The sequence below is a fragment of the Rhinopithecus roxellana genome, chromosome 20 (assembly GCF_007565055.1).
Source record: "Rhinopithecus roxellana isolate Shanxi Qingling chromosome 20, ASM756505v1, whole genome shotgun sequence".
NCBI lineage: Eukaryota > Metazoa > Chordata > Mammalia > Primates > Cercopithecidae > Rhinopithecus > Rhinopithecus roxellana.
Window position 1 is genome coordinate 20,396,425 of NC_044568.1, and position 18,460 is coordinate 20,414,884.

General features: G+C 56.1%; 1 protein-coding gene across 1 annotated transcript in view; it reads left to right on the forward strand.

The window, feature by feature from the left end:
- The first annotated feature begins 511 nt into the window (after positions 1-511).
- Positions 512-18,460, forward strand: part of SLC7A5 (solute carrier family 7 member 5) — a 43,163-nt gene continuing 25,214 nt past the window's right edge. The window contains exon 1 of the mRNA XM_010355581.2: positions 512-1,174. Within this exon, the coding sequence (XP_010353883.2) occupies positions 637-1,174 (538 nt within the window). The 5' untranslated portion in view covers positions 512-636. The remainder of the gene's footprint in view (positions 1,175-18,460) is intronic.

Consider the following 18,460-nt stretch of genomic DNA (forward strand, 5'->3'; position numbering starts at 1 on the left):
GTTCGCGGCTCACCAGCCCCCGATGCAGCCCCCAGGCTGGAAGGAGCTTCCCCGCGGGTCATCCTCTCATGCCTCCCCCGTGCCCCAGGAGCTGGTTGTGGGGGCGGCTCTATCCCCTTGGCCCATCCGGGACAGGAGCCTAGGTTCGCTTTGGGGGGTACCCCAAACCCCATCCTTGGCTTCAGGCCAGCCCTGGTGCACCCCTCCCAAGCTAGACGCCAGGCTGCGGGCGAGTAGGTGAAGGGGCGCGCCGTGACCTCCAGGCCCCGCCCAGGCGCACCCGGGAGGACGGGCTGGAGTGACGCGGGCGTCGGCGGGGAGGTCGCGAGGCCGGGGTGTCCACGGCGCAGGAGGGCTGGGGCCTCCGGGGACGACGCGGGCCTGGGAATAGCCCGCCAGGCATGGCCTGACGACGCACGTGCTCCGGGCAGGGCCGAGGGGGCGGGGCTGAGGGCCGGGGCGGGGCCTGGCGGCGGGTTCGGGGCGGGGCGGGGCCGCGGGCGGGGGGCGGGGCCGGCCGGGCCTAAAAGGCGGCGCGGGCGGGGTTCCTGACGCAGCGGCGGGCGGCGGGCGGCGCGCACGGTCCCGGCTGGGTTGCGGCTCCCGGGTCTCCCAGGCCCGGCCGGCGCGGAGAGCATGGCGGGCACGGGCCCGAAGCGGCGCGCGCTAGCGGCCCCGGTGGCCGAGGAGAAGGAAGAGGCGCGGGAGAAGATGCTGGGCGCCAAGCGCGCGGACGGCGCGGCCCCGGCGGGCGAGGGCGAGGGCGTGACCCTGCAGCGGAACATCACGCTGCTCAACGGCGTGGCCATCATCGTGGGCACCATCATCGGCTCGGGCATCTTCGTGACGCCCACGGGCGTGCTCAAGGAAGCGGGCTCGCCGGGGCTGGCGCTGGTGGTGTGGGCCGCGTGCGGCGTCTTCTCCATCGTGGGCGCGCTCTGCTACGCCGAGCTGGGTACCACCATCTCCAAGTCGGGCGGCGACTACGCCTACATGCTGGAGGTCTACGGCTCGCTGCCCGCCTTCCTCAAGCTCTGGATCGAGCTGCTCATCATCCGGCCCTCCTCGCAGTACATCGTGGCCCTGGTCTTCGCCACCTACCTGCTCAAGCCGCTCTTCCCCACCTGCCCGGTGCCCGAGGAGGCAGCCAAGCTCGTGGCCTGCCTCTGCGTGCGTGAGTACGGGGCGCGGGCCGGGGGCTGGGAGGTCGTAGTCCCTGGGTCCTTGGGTCCCTGCATCCTTGCGTCACTTCTCCCCTGGCTCCCACATCTCCACATTTTTGCATCCCTGGACCATCCCGACAGTTCTAGGCTAAGGTCATTGGTCCCAGAAACCACGTGCGTTTCTTTCATTCATTCTTTTACACTTCTCCCCACAGGCTAGGAATATCTTCAGTGAGGGGACAGCAGAGTCCCTGCGCTGCCCTTCGGTGGGCATTCCATTCCCCCACTTAAGGGGTTCAGGCAAGTGCCAGCCTCCCGTTGGCCCCGCTGAGCAATACTCCCAGCCTCTTGCGTGGCACCCACGTGGAGTGACTGAGCAACCCATTTACTGTTAGAGCTCCGATTGCTGACTGGTTGGTGAGAAGGAAATTGCAGTTTAAAAAAAAACCCATTCATTTCTGCTCTCCAAACCAGCTTGTCAGGAGTCAGTGACACGGGCTGACTCATAAGAAAACAGTAGTAATAAAATCGTATGCGGGCAGTGGCTGGTGCTGGTTTAGGCTAAGGGATCCCCCCGAGGGTTGCCCAGTAGTGAGAGAGGGGAGCTTGGCTGCAGATTCAGTCTTGGAGTGGATGGACGTGCGAGTCCCAGGTTATGCTGGGAAACAGCCATGGGGCACCTGTTTTGGTGGGCTGGGTGCTGGTGTGTTCTTCACCAGGCCAGAGAGAACTGCTTTTCAAAACAGTTTTCTTGTGGGACTTCAGGGGGAAAATCACTTGTACCAGATGTCACATGATTTGGCTGGGTGAGGTGGGAAGGCAGGTCTTGGCAATCCTCAGGTTCATCCCAGGGCCTTGGAAGGGTCTTGCTTTTGAAGTTTATGTTGGAACCCTGGCCATCCCAACTTAGATTTATTTGCGTTAAGAGCTGCCAGCTAATTTGAGGATGGGCCTGGATCTCAATAGTGTGTGTGCACATTCAAGGTGGGAAGGACTAAATTTATAGTTTGGAGCCAAAATCAGGGGACTGTGTAATTACTTGGAGTGACTTCTGACTGGCAGGACCTGTTGGCGCTGTTTTCTGCCACACTGTACTTTGGGGGGAAGGGAGAGGGGGAGGCATTTATTCATAAATGTGAAAATGCCCCGAGGGCGAGACTCAGCAGGGCTCTGTGTGGTTTCCCTGAGTCTCAAAAGCTTCCCTGAGGTTCTGAGCGGAGCAGCCACACCACTATGCAGGTCAAAGCCAGGAAAAATCATAGCAGGACTGGAGTGGGTAGAGCCTGTGGCTTCCAGCTGGGCATTGGAGATGTGGATGTAGAGGATGACTCTGGTTTCTCTTTTTGTCATTAGGAGAATTTCACGAGTTCAGTCTCCCTCCCACCTAGGTACATGTCGGCCCAGAATGTAACGACATGGATAATAGCTTACACAGCCTGCACTCTTATCTTTAAAAATGAATCCCTGGTTGGCTGGGTGTGGAGGCCCACACCTGTAATCCCAGCACTTTGGGAGGCCGAGGCAGGCGGATCTACCAAGGTCAGGAGACCAGTTGAAATCCCACCACTGCACTCTGACCTGGGTGACAGAGCAAGCCTGTCTCAAAAATGAGTCTCTGAGTGCTGAGCCTCTGACTTCCTACTGGTGCCAGGAGTGAGTCATGGGAAATGCTGCATTGGCCACCAGGAAGGAGACATAGGATGGGGTGCTGCCTAGTTTTCTCTTTCTAATGAAAAACACATCAGTCATACATGAATTCCTCATTGTTTAAAAATTCAAACCAGCCAGGCACTGTGGCTCACGCCTGTAATCCCAGCACTTTGGAAGGCTGAGGCGGGCAGATCACCTGAGGTTAGGAGTTCGAGACCACCCTGTCCAACATGGTGAAACCTCATCTCTACTAAAAATACAAAAAATTAGCTGGGCGTTGTGGCAGATGCCTGTAATCCCAGCTACTCAGTAGGCTGAGGCAGGAGAATCACTTGAAGCCAGGAGGTGGAGATTCAGTAAGCTGAGATCGCACCACTGCACTCCAGCCTGGGCAACAAGGTGAGACTCCATCTCAAAAAAAAAAAAAAAAAAAAAGCAGCCGGGCGCGGTGGCTCAAGCCTGTAATCCCAGCACTTTGGGAGGCCGAGACGGGCAGATCACGAGGTCAGGACATCGAGACCATCCTGGCTAACACGGTGAAACCCCGTCTCTACTAAAAAATACAAAAAACTAGCCAGGTGTGGTGACCTGTGCCTGTAGTCCCAGCTACTCAGGAGGCTGAGGCAGGAGAATGGCGTGAACCCAGGAAGTGGAGCTTGCAGTGAGCTGAGATCCGGCCACTGCACTCCAGCCTGTGCGACAGAGCGAGACTCCGTCTCAAAAAAAAAAAGCAAAAATTAGCTGAGCGTGATGACGCACACCTGTAGTCCCGGCTACTCGGGAGGTTGAGGCAGGAGAATTGCTTGATTGTGCCAAGATCAACGAGCTAAGGTAGTGCACTGAGCTCTGCCCTGGGTGACATATTTCTCCTCCTTTACCACCCCCCAGCCCTGGAGCTTCTGTAACTGCCAGTATACACTTCCAGAGCTGCTTCTGTTACTAATATATCCCTGGCCTATTTATTTAAAAGATCGTAGTAGTACAACTTCTTCTCCACCTTTTTTTTTTAAGCCTAAAATGGTCTTGCCATGTTCCCAGGCAGTACGCAGAGGCCGCCCTCTGGCTTTTTAGCTGCTAAGACTTCCCTGTGTCTTCCCTGTGCTCACCACACCACCCCCATAGACCCCTGTGGAGGGCATTTGTGATTTCCCAGCTTCGTGCAAATGGTAAAAGGGTATGTTGTCTTTGGTTTTTTGTTTTTGTTTTTGTTTTGAGACATAGTCTCTCTGTCACCCAGGCTGGAGTGCAATGGCACCATCTCACTGCAACCTCTGCTTCCTGGGTTCAAGCGATTCTCCTGCCTCAACCTCCCGATCTTAGATTACAGGCATGTGCCTCAGCCTCGAAATTTGCTAGGATTACAGGCGTGAGCCCTCGCACCCGGCTGGGTGTGGATTCTAATGTAACAGCTAATGTGCCTTCCAAAGAGGCTGTACCGAGTCACACGTTCCTGGATTTAATTTGTGGTAATAGGGTTTTAAAAAGTATTTTTATTTGTTTATTTTTATTTTATTTTTTGTTGGAAATGGAGTTTTGCTCTTGTTGCCCAGGCTGGAGTACAATGGCACGATCTCGGCTCACTACAACCTCCGCCTCCTAGGTTCAAGCGACTCTCCTGTCTCAGCCTCCCGAGTAGCTGGGATTATAGGCGCTCACCATGCCCAGCTAATTTTTTGTATTTTTAGCAGAGATGGGGCTTCACCATGTTGGCCAGGCTTGTCTTGAACTCCTGACCTCAGGTGATCCACCCACCTCTGCCTCCCAAAGTGCTGGGATTCCAGGCATGAGCCGCCGCCCTTGGCCTAAAAGCATTTTAAATAGCTTTCCAGCAGTCCTTTTGGTCCCAGGAGATAAAACGTGGAGGTAGGCTCTAGAGTGCCAACCCTCTCTGACCCAGAGGTGAGGGTTATTGTTAGTAGAAACCCTTTCAGGAAAGGTGAGGGCCCCGGCTGCTCATGTCCCTAAGCCATTTGTACTTGCTTTTCTCTGACCCATCTGTGTGTGTGGTGAGTGTGTCTGTGTGTATGTGTTGCTTTTTTTTGGAGAGTGATTTTCAGTAACAGAAAAGGATGTGCTCTCTGCAAGAGTGAATCTCTTCTTGCCCCTCTGTGTAAGGCAAGAAGGAAAAGCTGTGTTCTCTGAACAGGAAGACCCTGCTGAGAGAAGGAGGTGTGTTGGGGTTCAATCATTCTGGTGGGAAAAATATTAGAGATAGTTATAGAAATAGTCACAAATTGGCCGGGCGCGGTGGCTCATGCCTATAATCCCAGCACTTTGGGAGGCCGAGGCAGGTGGATCACGAGGTCAAGAGTTCAAGACCAGCCTGGCCAAGATGGTGAAAACCCCATCTCTACTGTATTGTAAAAATACAAAAAAATTAGCTGGGCGTGGTGGCACGCACCTATAACCCCAGCTACTCCGGAGGCTGAGGCAGAGAATTGCTTAAACCTGGAGGGGCAGAGGTTGCAGTGAGCCGAGATCGCGCCACTGCACTCCAGCCTGGGCAACAGAGCGAGGCTCCATCTCAAAAAAAAAAAAAGGAATAGTCACAAATCTTGGAAGACCAAGAAGAGCTGGCTGAAGGCAGCCTGATCTCTTTACCTTTAGTTAAACAAATAAAAATAGTATTAAAAGAAAGGCAGAGTAGTTTACCTAGCTGTCTTGTTTACTCATATAATCTTAAGACCATGGACGCTTAAGTGCTTTTTACGTGGCAAGTCCACAGTGTCCATTACACTCTAATGGTGTTGACTGAAGCTTTTGAGTCATCTTACCGAATAAATGCGAGTCTGACTAGCTGATGGGGGCCAAGTAGCAACTGGTTTACAGGACTCAGCAGGGAGCCTGTAAGCGGCTGGGCCCCTCAGCTGGACTGGCAGAGCAGAATATCTGTGTGTCAGTGGACTTTATTCATCTGTCGCCAGGTCGGGGTCTGCAAGGGACAGACTGCCTGCAGCTGGTGCCCCCTCAAAAGGAGTGATGTCGCAGAGGTGGGCTTGTCTGAGACTGGTAGAACTCCACGCCGATTCTCAGGTCATTCTGACTTCAGCATGGAGAAGGACAGTGGATGTCCCAGGAAGGAAGACCCTGCCCTATAAGGGGGCTTCTGACAGGTGCATGTGGCAGCATCTGCAGGTGAAGCGGCAGCTGCATTCCAGGTGCAGGGGGCAGCCTGGATCCCGGACCGGTGGGCAGGATGGGCGTTCCGGGATGCGAAGGAGAGGCTGGGCCTTTGATCTGTGGACATTGCTCCTGGAGCAGTGAAAAGCCATAGAAAGTGAATTTTTTTTTTTTTTTTTTTTTTGAGACAGAGTTTTGCTCTTTTTGCCCAGGCTGGAGTGCAATGGTGCAATATCGGTTCACTGCAACCTCCACCTCCCAGGTTCAAGCGACTCCTCCCGCCTCAGCCTCCTGAGTAGCTGGGATTACAGGTGTGTGCCACCATGCCTGGCTAATTTTTTATTTTTTAGTAGAGACAGTGTTTCTCCATGTTGGCCAGGCTGGTCTGGAACTCCCGACCTCAGGTGATCCGCCCACCTCGGCCTCCCAAAGTGCTGGGATTACAGGCGTGAGCCACCGTAACCGGCTGAATTTTTTTTTTCTTTTTTTTTTTTTTCTTAAATGATCACAGGTAAGGTTGGGTTCCAGAATTTTCTCCTTAGGAAGGGAAAGGGCACCTTCTACCCCCTTATTCCTTGAGCCTGATCCTCCAGAGGGTACAATGGCTTTTGGGTCTGGATCCTCAGCCCTTGGGCCTCTGAGGCTGCCTTGGGAGAGGGTACGGATTTGAGAACAAGGTTCTTAGTTTTGCTGGCTGTCTTTTCGGTCTCCCAGGCACATCCCACAGAAAGTTTCTTTTTGTGAAATAATCGTGTGAAATGGACTGGCCTCGGTGCTTAGAACCATCCCACTGACGGTGACAGTGGAAAAAATCCCTTGCTTGTTGGTCTGTTTAGGAGATGAGGTCCTTTCACCCGTGTCTTCGTGTGGTTGCGCTTTTCACTGATCATAAAGGCGAGAGGAACCAGCTCCATGTGTCTCTTTCCAGATGGCCATGTGGAACTTGGCATGAGAGTAGGGTTGTGTGGGTTATTTATTGCTTATCGAAGACTTGGTAGCGTGTACTGGAAATTCAAGCGATGCTGGATTTTTATTATCAGAAGGCGTACAGGCTGTAGCTCAGATTCTGGCTGGGCTTGGATTTGGTTTGGGCAGTTTATCTGACCTCCCTGGGCCCCAGCTGGCTCTGCATAGCGAGTAGGGTAGCATCTACTCAAAGTCCCGGCCACAGCCGTGGACCGGCACTGGCCCAGGCGAGTTCTCAATAAGTGGGAACTCGCAGGTTCAGAAGATGCTCTGGGCCTCAGGGGCCTCCACCTCCAGGGAGGTGCTCCCAGAAGAAGGGCCCGATGGACTCACCGGGTTGTGGAGAAGATGCCCTGGCTCAGTCTCAGTCACTTCCCCAGGCGCATAGGTGTTAGGGAAGTGGCCTGCAGACAGCTCCTCCATGCCTTGAAAGCAGAAGTAGCCCCCTCCTGTTTCGCTGTCCCAGTTGGGTGAAGCATGGGAGCCTGCTGGGACAGTCCCAGGCATGCCTTCACGCAGGGGCAGGCCGTCCATCAGTCTTGCGGGAACACCTGGCCTCATGGGAGACGGTGCCAAGGTCCCTGGAGTGAGGTGGCTCTTCTCCCCATGGCTGTCACTCCTCAGTAGATCGGTGGGGGCGGGTGTGCATTTAGGAACCTGTGAGCTGAGACATTGTCCAGCTAGCCTCAAGCCAAAAGCAACTAAGGCTTTGAGAAATCCACCTGGCCCCGCCGAGTCTGTTTCTGGCTGTGGAATGTGATTTGCCCCAGCGCCAGGTGTCTGGGAATCCCAGGCCTCCGTGTGTGAAGGTGCCAGTCGCACAGGCTGCGACCGTCCCTCCACGTGCCTGCATCTCCTGCTCACTGTGCACTTGGAGTAGCCCTCAGCCTCACTGTCTCCTCCTTTGGCAAAAAGGAGGAAGGAGCAAGGGAACAGAGAGGGAGGGAAGAGCCGGAGAGGAGCCAGGGTTTCCCTTCATCTGGAGCTCTGGGTGCGAGATGTCACCCACCCACGCTCAGCACAGGCCCAGGGTCAGGGGGCTGTGGGTGGAAGCAGGGATTGCCACAACTGTCTCTGAGCCCCTCCCTAAGGGTGAAGGGTGGGTTTTGATGGCTGTGGGCTTAGCTGTGGTCAGTGGAATCAAAGGCCAGTGGGCCAGTTAGCAGTGACCACAGTGACCAGAGAGCAGAGGGGCCTGTATGTGTTTTGCCCCAGGGTCTTCAGGCTGCCACTGCCTCTATCCCCCCCTGCGGTGTCCAGTGCACCCCCCGCCGCACTGCCTGAGGTATCCAGCACCTGTAACCTGTAGCCCTGCTTCTCAGTTCAGGCCTGTTCCAGGGCCCCCCCGGGGTATCCAGAGCCTGTAGCCCCACTTCTCAGTCCAGGCCTATGTAAACCTGGCCCCAGGTTGGGTTTTGGGGTCCCTGTACCCCTCCACCCCCGACCCCCCACAGCTGGAACCCTGGCTCAGCCAGCAAAGGTTCCGCGTGTTTAAGGAGCTGGGTGGGCCCCGGAGCTCAAGCCGTGGGCTCAGCGCAGGCGGCAGCAAGTGATTAGCACTGAAATCCGACTTTCCCAGCCCGACATGAAAGTGCCGCTGGCGCCTGGGCAGGTCACGCTGCGTCACGGGATTCGGAGCAAGGTCGTTGGGGGAGTTCATAGAAGCACATGACCTGAGCCACGCAGGAAAGCCTAACGGGCACTTCTGACCCTTTTTTCCTGGATCACAGACCTCTTTCATCATCTAGCCAAATGTGCAGAATCTTGCCCAGAAATGTGTACCAGCCGCCTTCACACAGAAGGATGGGCTGTGCAGACCCCGCAGGGGCCCAGGCCAGGGTGTGAGTCGCCCCCCGGAGCGTGGTGTCCAAGGCAGGGCACACGCTTGGACTCTCACCTCCTGTCACCACTTTCCACCCCAGCCTTTGAAGACAGTGATAATCCCCAATTTACAGCTGTGGAAACCAATGCAGGAGCAAACCTGGAGCCATAGGCCACAGTGCCCACCTCTACACTGAGGCCACTGTTTGTCATTGGGCATAGGGGAGCACACAGCCATGTCTGAGGAGTGTGGTGGGTGCCAGGGGTCTGGGGAGGTGTCAGTCAGCAAGACTGGGTGGCCTAGTCAGCCCGGGTAAGGACACAGGTGGGTCAGAGGCTCATCTGTGTTACCCAGCCACCCCAGGGCCGCTAGGGGTGACTGGGGAAGGCCCTCGCAGCTCATCCACCCTTCTCCATCCTTCCCAGACTCATGGCAGGTACCCTGCACGGCCACAGGTTCTGCCCCCCAGTAGGCCTGGCTCTCCCTGGAGTCTCGCCTGGATGGCTGGCCATGGGCAGGCCTTGCCTGGCCCGTCTGCAGGGACAGGACACGTGTACGCACGCAGATTGCTACTGTGTGCCCACCCACTCCCCGGAGGCCCTGTGGCAGCAACCCCTTCCCCTCACTGCCCTGTTCCGACAGGAGGGCCCCCCAGCGTCTCCTTCCCTGGTACTGGCCGAGTCCTGAACTCTCCCTCTGGAAAACAGACCCTCCGGGGTGGCCACAGCACCTGCGTGCTTCCGGGAGCGTGGAGGTGCCTCTTTCTCTGCATCCCTGTCTGTCAGACTGCCCCAGATGGGAGCCGTTCTCTGGCTTTGCCCGCCCCTCCCCTGACCTAGGATTTACCCACTATGTGAGGAACGAGCACCGACCTCCCATTCGGGCCTTGGAGCGTGACGCCCACAAACCTGATCCCTGCTGAGTCATCCTGACCTCGGGACGGTCCAGCACCTGTCACTGCTGAGACACTACATGTGTGAGCTGCTTGTTAACGAGAAAGCCAAACTCTGTAAAATATTTGAAGAGATTTATCCTGAGTCAAATGTGAGGACTGAGGCCTGGAGGCCCTGAGGACATGTGCCTCAGGGGGTGGGCCACAGCTGGAATTCATACATTGTACAAGGACGGAAGTTACAGGCAGACCTCAGTCAGTACATGAAAGGTGTTTGTTGGTTCTGCCCAGAACACCAGAAAGACGGACAACTCCAAGGCGGGGAGGGGCTTCCTGGTCACAAGTGGGTTCAAAGATTTTTTTTTCTATATATATATATATATATATACACACATACACACACACACATATTATATACATACACATATATGTGTGTGTGTGTATATATTTGTTTGCTTGTTTTTGAGACGGAGTCTCGCTCTGTCGCCCAGGCTGGAGTGCAGTGGCGTGATCTTGGCTCACTGCATGCTCCGCCCCCCAGGTTCACACCATTCTCCTGCCTCAGCCTCCCAAGTAGCTGGGACTACAGGTGCCTACGACCTTGCCTGGCTAATTTTTTGTGCTTTTAGTAGAGACGGGGTTTCACCGTGTTAGCCAGGGTAGTCTCGATGTCCTGACCTCGTGATCCACCCGCCTCGGCCTCCCAAAGTGCTGGGATTACAGGCGTGAGCCACCATGCCTGTAATTTTTTTTTTTTTTGAGATGGAGTCTTGCTTTTGTTACTCAGGCTGGAGTGCAGTGGCGTGATCTCAGCTCACTGCAACCTCCGCCTCCTGGGTTCAAGTGATTCTTCTGCCTTAATCTCCCGAGTAGCTGGGATTACAGGCATGCGCCACCATGCCCGGCTAATTTTGTATTTTTAGTAGAGACAGGGGTTTCACCATGTTGGTCACACTGGTTTCGAACTCCTGACCTCAGGTGATCCGCCCACTTTGGCCTCCCAAAGTGCTGGGATTACAGGCAAGAGCCACCGCACCTGGGAAAAGATTTTCTGATTCACAATTGATTGAAAGAGTTATTAGCTAAAGACCTGGAATCAATAGAAAGGAATATCTGGGTAAGATAGGAGGTTGTGGAGACCAAGATTCTTTTTTTCTTTTTCTTTTTTTTTTCTTTTTGGTCACCCAGGCTGGAGTGCAGTGGCATGATCTCGGCTCACTGCAACCAGGTTTAAGCGATTCTCCTGCCTCAGCCCCCCAAGTAGCTGGGATTACAGGTGTCTGCCACCACCACGACCAGCTAATTTTTGTATTTTTAGTAGAGATGGGGGCTCTCCATGTTGGTCAGGCTGGTCTCGAACTCCTGACCTGGTGATCTGCCCACCTCAGCCTCCCAAAGTGCTGGGATTACAGGAATGAGCCACTGAGCCAGGCCAAGATCTGTTTGAATGTTAGTGCTAGTCAGCTGTACCTGAATTCCAGAGGGAAGGGGTGTAACAAGGCATATGTGATCCCTCTTCCCCTCGTGACCTGAACTTATTTTACAGGTTAACTTTGGAATCCATTTGGCCAAGAAGAGGGGTCCATTCAATTAGGGAGCTGAGAATTTTGTTTTTGGTGTACGTGGTGAAACTGCAGCTGGTACACAACCAAGGCCACGGTGACCCCGGGGCCAGTCCAGCTTTGTCCCTGTGCTCTCTAGCTGCTGGCAGCCAATGCAGGATTCTGCCCACGGCTCATATGTGTGGCTTCAGAGTCTGAGGGGTTTTGGGGCCGTGTCTTCACCGGGTACCATGTAGGAGCCCTATGAGCTGAGTCAACTGGAAGAGCCGAGGGCCTCTGCAGAAGGCCTGAGCAGGGCCTGGGCTCTGTCCCTGGAGCTCTGAGTCCCTCAAGCTGTGTGACCCGGAGCCAGGTGCTTAACTTCCCTGGGCGTTGGCCGGGCGCAGTGGCTCAAGCCTGTAATCCCAGCACTTTGGGAGGCCAAGACGGGTGGATCACGAGGTCAGGAGATCGAGACCATCCTGGCTAACACGGTGAAACCTCGTCTCTACTAAAAATACAAAAAAAACTAGCCGGGCAACGTGGCGGGCTCCTGTAGTCCCAGCTAATCGGGAGGCTGAGGCAGGAGAATGGTGTAAATCTGGGAGGCGGAGCTTGCAGTGAGCTGAGATCCGGCCACTGTACTCCAGCCTGGGCAACAGAGCGAGACTCCGCCTCAAAAAAAAAACAACAAACAAACAAACAAAAACACTTCTCTGGGCGTTTACTTCAGAGCTGGAAGCCTGGGGTGACTTGGGTCTTTGGCAGGGGTCAGGTAGGGGAGGGGCCAGCCAGGAATCAAATATCCCTGACAGGTGAGGGGACAGGTGAGGAGGGCAGGGCAGGAGCCCTGGAGCTCTTGTGCAGCAGCATCTGGGCTGGTGCAGGCCCTGAGATGGCTTCAGGCCCTGCTCAGAGCTGAGGGCTCCCCATCACCAGGGAGTCTTCCATCACTGCACCTGCAGAGCCCACTGGGATTGGGGAGAGGCCCTGGCCTCCATTTGGAACAGCTGCATCCGCCTGTCGGGTGCACAGGCTGTGCACTGGTTAAGCCTGAGCGCAGAGTCTGTTCAACGAGTTCATTGTGTGGTATTGGCTTCCGCCTGCTGTTGAGTTGGACTGGCCTGGACGCTGGCCGGGAGCCCTCGTGGGTTTAGTGCTTCTCTTTCACAGCCAGCGTTGAGAAGCCCAGTCAAGTGGCTAGAGCACGAGGGTGAGATTGAGGAGACCTGGATGGCCTCACTTCGCTACCCAGGAACTGCTGTGTGTCTTTCAGCAAGTGGGACAACCTCTCTGAACTCTGTTTACCCCAGCTATAAAATGGAGGTGTTGGATTGGCTGCCACAAGTATCCTTCCACCTCCACAATACTGTGACTGGAGAGGGTTTTCACTCCTTTTTCTTGTTAGCATAACTGTTGGAGCTGTAGAGGGTTTGGAGTGGGGCGTGGGTTTCTGGGCCACAGATGTGTGAGTCTCCGCACTTAGCCGGCAGTGGCAACTCCTTATCGCTGGTGCCCACAGCTTCATCTGTGCCCTGAAGATACTCACACTGCAGTGACTGGTCAGATTAATGGTGATGCTTTCATGGGACGCCATAAGACATGAGCACGAGGTATTTCGCCCATGCAGCAGGAGGCGGTGTTACCGTCTGTTGGAAACAGGAAAGGGAGGCTCAGTCCCTGCATAGGAACTTGCCCGAATTCACACAGCATTTCAGCACGGGTGGCCTGGTTTCAGAGTTTCAGAGAGAGGGGTGGCTCTTCCTGTTGGTCCTAGTGGTCTCGAGTCAGGACCCTTGGGAAACCCATGTCCAACAGGACGCTTGCATCTGGAGAACCTGACCAAATGAGAAGTTGCCCTTTTCAGGTTCTCGTGCTTACCCTGGGACTTGGGGTGCAGGCAAATTTCAGAACTTGCCAAATCTGCGTCTTCCTGGCCTGTTTAAAGTGAACGTGTCAGCTCCATTCTGGACAGCAGCTGACACCTCCGCCCCTGTGCCAGACAGGACAGTGTGGCTGGGCGTAACTCAGCCCCGGTTAAAAATGGAAAAAAGTACAAAGACATGTGTTCAAGGGCTGGAGACAGAATTTGAAAATGTGACACCAGCCTGTTAGTAATTTATTTCCACAGAAATCGGATTTAACACTGAGCAGACAGGTGTGGCCAGGGCCTTGGGACCATCTCTCTGCTCTCCCGGGGACATCTACATGTCCGGCCTGGCCCAAAGCAGGGCCTTGTGCTCTGCAGAGACTGGGCATCAAAACTGGAGCCATTTTAAGAAGACCATCCCGGCCAGGCGCAGTGGCTCACCCCTGAAATCCCAACACTTTGGGAGGCCAAGGTGGGCACATCACCTGAGGTCAGGAGTTCGAGACTAGCCCGGCCAACATGAGGAACCCTCGTCTGTACTAAAAATGCAAAAATTAGCCAGGCTTGGTGGCAGGTGGCTGTAATCCCAGCTGCCGAGGCAGGAGAATCACTTGATCCCGGAGGCAGAGGCTGCTGCTACTCGGGAGGTAGAGGTGAGAGAATGGCTTGAACTCAGGAGGTGGAGGTTGCTGTGGGCCAAGATTGCACCATTGCACTCCAGCCTGGGCGACAAGAGCGAGACTTTGTCTCAAAAAAAATAAATAAATAAAAATAAAATGGAAACACTGCCTTTGCTTCCCTGCCCTGGAGCTGCATCGTTTTCCTTGGGGTTTCCGGACCACTTTGACCTCTCCGTGGCCAACGATGGTGGGGAGGCGGGTGGATCTGGAGCCGGCATGGGTAGGCTCAGCATTCCAGCCCATTCTGAGGTGAGGTTGGCCTTGGGTGAGGACAGGGGTCACTGGGTCAGACACGTTCATTTTCTGGAGCCCAGTAGACATGATGTGTCCATCAGGAAAGCACCCGCCTGTGCTGGGGGCTCCGCCAGCCTCCCTGGGACCTTGTTCTCTGCGGATGTGTGCTCTCCCTCTCCCCCCACCTGCCTGATCAGAAGCTCTGGGTTTCTACCCCTCCACCCCCCACCCCCCCCCCCACTGCTTTTACAAGCCTCCCCGGGGGATGACATGGGAGATGGTGGGAGCTCTCTATCAGTGGAGAAGGTGGAGGTTTGCACTCAGAGCAGGGGATGTTTAGACTTGAAGGGGCCAGGCAGGAAGGTACTGGTTTTACTAAGACCCATGTTTATTGGGCACCCACTAAGTTCGGGGCCCTGAGTGTACCAAGTGGATTCTGACAAAGAAGCTGTCACAGGAACCCCAGCTTGCTGCAGAGGGGGGCCCAGGCTCCAAGGCTGGTTGTCAGGGTTACCAGGTGCTAGCTCGGCTAGGGGCTGCAGGCTGCGCTAGGTGGGACTGGGCTAGGCTGGTACCTGTGCCTGGTGTCGGCCCAGCTGTAGTTGCAGTGGTCAGCTGCTGCTCTCCAGCCCAGTGCAAACAGCTGTGCCAGGTGCACCCTGGGGGACCAGGCTGCGTGGGCTTCCTGCAACTGGTGAAGCTGCCAGCCGCTTCCTCTGTGCTGTCTCCAGCAGACAGTCCTGGGTATACAATCCTCATTTGCCTATAAAGCAGGTCTTGAACCATCTCTGCCCCAGCCCGAGTGTTGGCTCTTTGTACGAACAGACTCTGAAACCAACAGACTCTGAAACCGTGCTCAGAACGCACCCTCTCTTTAAAAGACTCCTGGAGGCAGTCCCTGGGGGCCTGGCAGTAGCACCTGTTTCTGTTGGGCCTGAAAATGACAGAAGGGACTGCCGGATGCCCACCTGGGGCACTCACAGTGGCTGCGCTTGGACTTGAAGGGGTCCCGGAGGATCATGTTCATTGGGTGCCCCCACTTACAGACAGGCCAAGGTGCTGAGCCCTGCAGGACTCACTGCTCTGTCCAGCTCGGGGGCAGGTGAGGACCGGCGGCCCAGGGAGCGGCCTCTGGGGCCAACAGAGATAATTTTCATTGTGGCTGGTCCTGAGCCTTATCCACGCACGCTCCTGTACCTGGTCCATGTTTGTTACTTGAAAGAATCAGGCATTAGTCTGTGTGGGGAGGGTTCATGGGGCCTGCAGGGTCCCCACCCAGCCCGGGCCCACAGGTCCCGCCTGCTCTTCACATTGAACGTGCCTGTTACTGGCCCTTCCCCTACCCTCTCCTCCAACACTGGACCCTGGGCGATCGTCCCTGTGTCTGTGGCGGGATTTTACCAGGAGCTGGACAGAGTTGGGGCCAGAAGACCAAGCTGCCAGCATCAGGGGAGGTGAGCAGGGTTGGCTGCCGCAGACGTGAGCGTTCACGGGCATCAGGCAGGGGAGGCAGGCACCTCAGAGAATCGCCTCCCCACAGGGAGAGAGGAGAGGCCAGGGGCCAGGAGAAGGCAGCCTCTTGGTTTACAAGTTGTGGGTGTGTGTGAGGGAGCGGGGTTGGGGGATCAGCACCTGTCCCATCTGTGGGCCCTCCATGTTCAGGCACCTTCTTGCACAGTCTGTGAGGTCAGTATCACTGCGGGCCCCACCCCAGAGATGGGGAGGCACAGGGGGTGGGGGTGTCCGCCACCTCATGCCGGGCGGTGGCAAGCTCCCCAGGACACCCCAGCTCTGAGCGGGGCAGGTGGCGAGAGCAGTGGGAGGCCTTGGTGCCCACGCCAGAGTCCTGAGGAGAAGTGGGCTGGCTGCATCCCCAGTCCCTCCTGCGTGAGCCTTAGGGCATCTGAAGTGGCTTTTGAGTCAGGACCAGGACCACGGCTTGGGCCTTACTGTGACAGGTGTCCTGGCCGAGGCCCGGGCGCTGGCTCTGGGTATGGCTGGGGCTGTCCTTCCTTTACCAGGCTGTGGGTCTTGCTGTCAAGGCCCACCTGAAGATGAGGATGTTTCTGTGACTCAGATGGCCCTGGGGGGTGGTGGGGGCGCAGGTGAAGGGAGGAGGGCAGGGGTCCCTCCAGTGCACCGCCCCCAAGGGACCCCGGCTCTTTGGGAGCCCCTGCCAGCCAGCCAGGTGGGAGGCAGCCAGGTGAGGACGAGGAAGAGAGCACCCCAGACTGGGAGGCGTCCCCAGCTCAGCCTGCCCGGCTACCTGTCAATCAAGCCAAGCCACGCCACAGGGCTTGATCTCCCAGATTCCCCAGGACGGCCTTTATCTCTCGGCCCAGCTGTCCCCACAGGCCGGCGTGGCCACATTTATCTGCGGGTGACCGGCCCTGTGTGCTCAGCCTCCTCACTCTGACTCGGGGCACAGCCCTGCCGGTCTCCCTGCTGTATGCTGCCGGGGCAGCCAGCAGCCCCTCTGTGGTGTGGACACTGAGGCTGGGGAGAGGGCAGGTGCCAGCAGGGGCTGAGGTTCAAACCCCAGACTTCTCCCATGACTGCCTCACGTCCTTAAGATCAAAAGGTGCTGAACCCAGATGAATTCATGTATTTAAGATTTTATTTCATCTTAAAACTTTAAAAAAGGACACTGGAGAATAATGAAGCCTTTGTTTACTCATCACTCAGAGTCAGTGAACATTAATATTTATGTTCTTGTTATAAAAGGAATAAATATAAGGTCCCCTTATTTCTGTGGGCCTTTTGCTCCCCACCTGACTTCCAAAACGCAGCCCCGCCTGTCTGCCCTGTGGTTATTTTTAATGTCAGGAGATGATCCAGTGGCACCCGCCGGCCCCTCAGGACTGTTTTTGATTGGGGAGCAGCTGGGTTGGATCTGGGCAGACAGGGTCAGGCTGGCAGGAGGGCCCTGGCCTCTGTCCCACCCACAGTGACAGCCCTGGTGACTGGTTGGGCACTTCTGGGCAAATCGCTGCCTTTCCTGAACCCCCCAACCCCCTAGCAGACATGATAGCCACGGGGGCCGTGCTCAGTGTCCAGCAGCGCCTGTCTGGCTTCTGGAGTTCAGTGGTGGCAGCGTGCCGCGTGTCCCTTTTGGGGAAAGGCCTGAGTGCAGCTTGGCCACGCCTACTCCCGCCTCCCTCCCGGCGTGAATGAGCAAGTGATGCAATCAGCCAGCCTCTTGCAAATCCGGAAATCCCTGGCTTGCCCGCAAGGTCCCCGAGGCCCAGTTTCTTTTATGGACACCCCCCCGGCACACACACGCACACCATGAGGAAATGGGACTGTCAGGTCAGGACCTGCCCCCTCACCCTGTGTGGCAGAGAAGGAACTGCCTAGACCCGCTGACCCAACCCTGCTGAGCCCCGAGGGTTAGACTGGAGAGCTCTGGACTGGTAACATCTCCATGTCCCTGGGAGCCCTGGGAAAAAGGGAGTTTCCCACTCTTCACCTCTTCTCTTTGGATGAGGAGTGGAAGGGAATTTCAAGTATTTTATCTTAGGAATAGCAGCAAAAACACTGACTTTCAGACATTTTTCAACCAGACTTTCCTGGTGTGTCATAGCCATCTCCACGCTGGCATCCACGCAGTTGTAGTGGGGTGGTTAATTTCGGAGAGATAGGCGGGCGGGCGGCCCGTCCCGCACCTCAGGACGTTTCCCGTCTGTTTGCTGGCTGGGGTCATCAGTTAGTTAGCGTGGATGTCTTTCCTGGGGTCTGTTGCTGAACTTCTAAAATTCCACAGGATTTGTTCAGCTGGGGAAAAGCCACTGGAGCCCCCAAGACCTCGGCTGGCCAGACCTTTCTGAGCGTTACTCCCATGGGGAAAGAGAGAAGAGCCTGCGGCCGCTCTGATGCTCTCACTTCCCACAGTCTAAGCAGTGCAGTGCCGGGAGGGCTGCGAGAGCCACGCTGTCCGGGTGGCCCGGGCCGGGCTCTTGCCCACTTCTGGGGTGTAGAGGTTCCCACTGGCAGATTTCAAGCTCCTAACAGCTACGAATCACCTTGTGGGCACAGGGGGTGAAGGGTAGTGCAGCAGGCAGTGAGGGTGTCGAGGAGTCAGTGCCTCGGGGTTAATAGGCTTTTACTTCATTTTAAGTTGTGGGGGTGGCTGTTTCCCCACCAGCTCACAGATCTCCGAATAGTGGCTCAGCCTGCCCACATATTGCAACAGAAACCCCCGACACACACACACACACACACACGCTGGCTCAGAGCTGGATGCCTTATAGGGCCCAGGAGGACTTGCTGGTGTCTGGAGACCTGTCTGAGCGTACCTGACCCCACATCTGAGCGCCTTCTGGGGCAGGGGTCCCGGCCATCTGTGTGGAGTCACTCAGGCTTCTGAAGCACATGGTGCTATTTTGGGTTTCATCGTATGCCCCCAAAGCAACAGGGCAGCAGGGTCAGCTCTGTTCACCACACGCCCCTGTGGCCCCTCCCAGGCTGCACCAGTGCCCCGCCATCCCCAGGTGACTGGCCAGGTAGTTCCAGGATAGCGGGA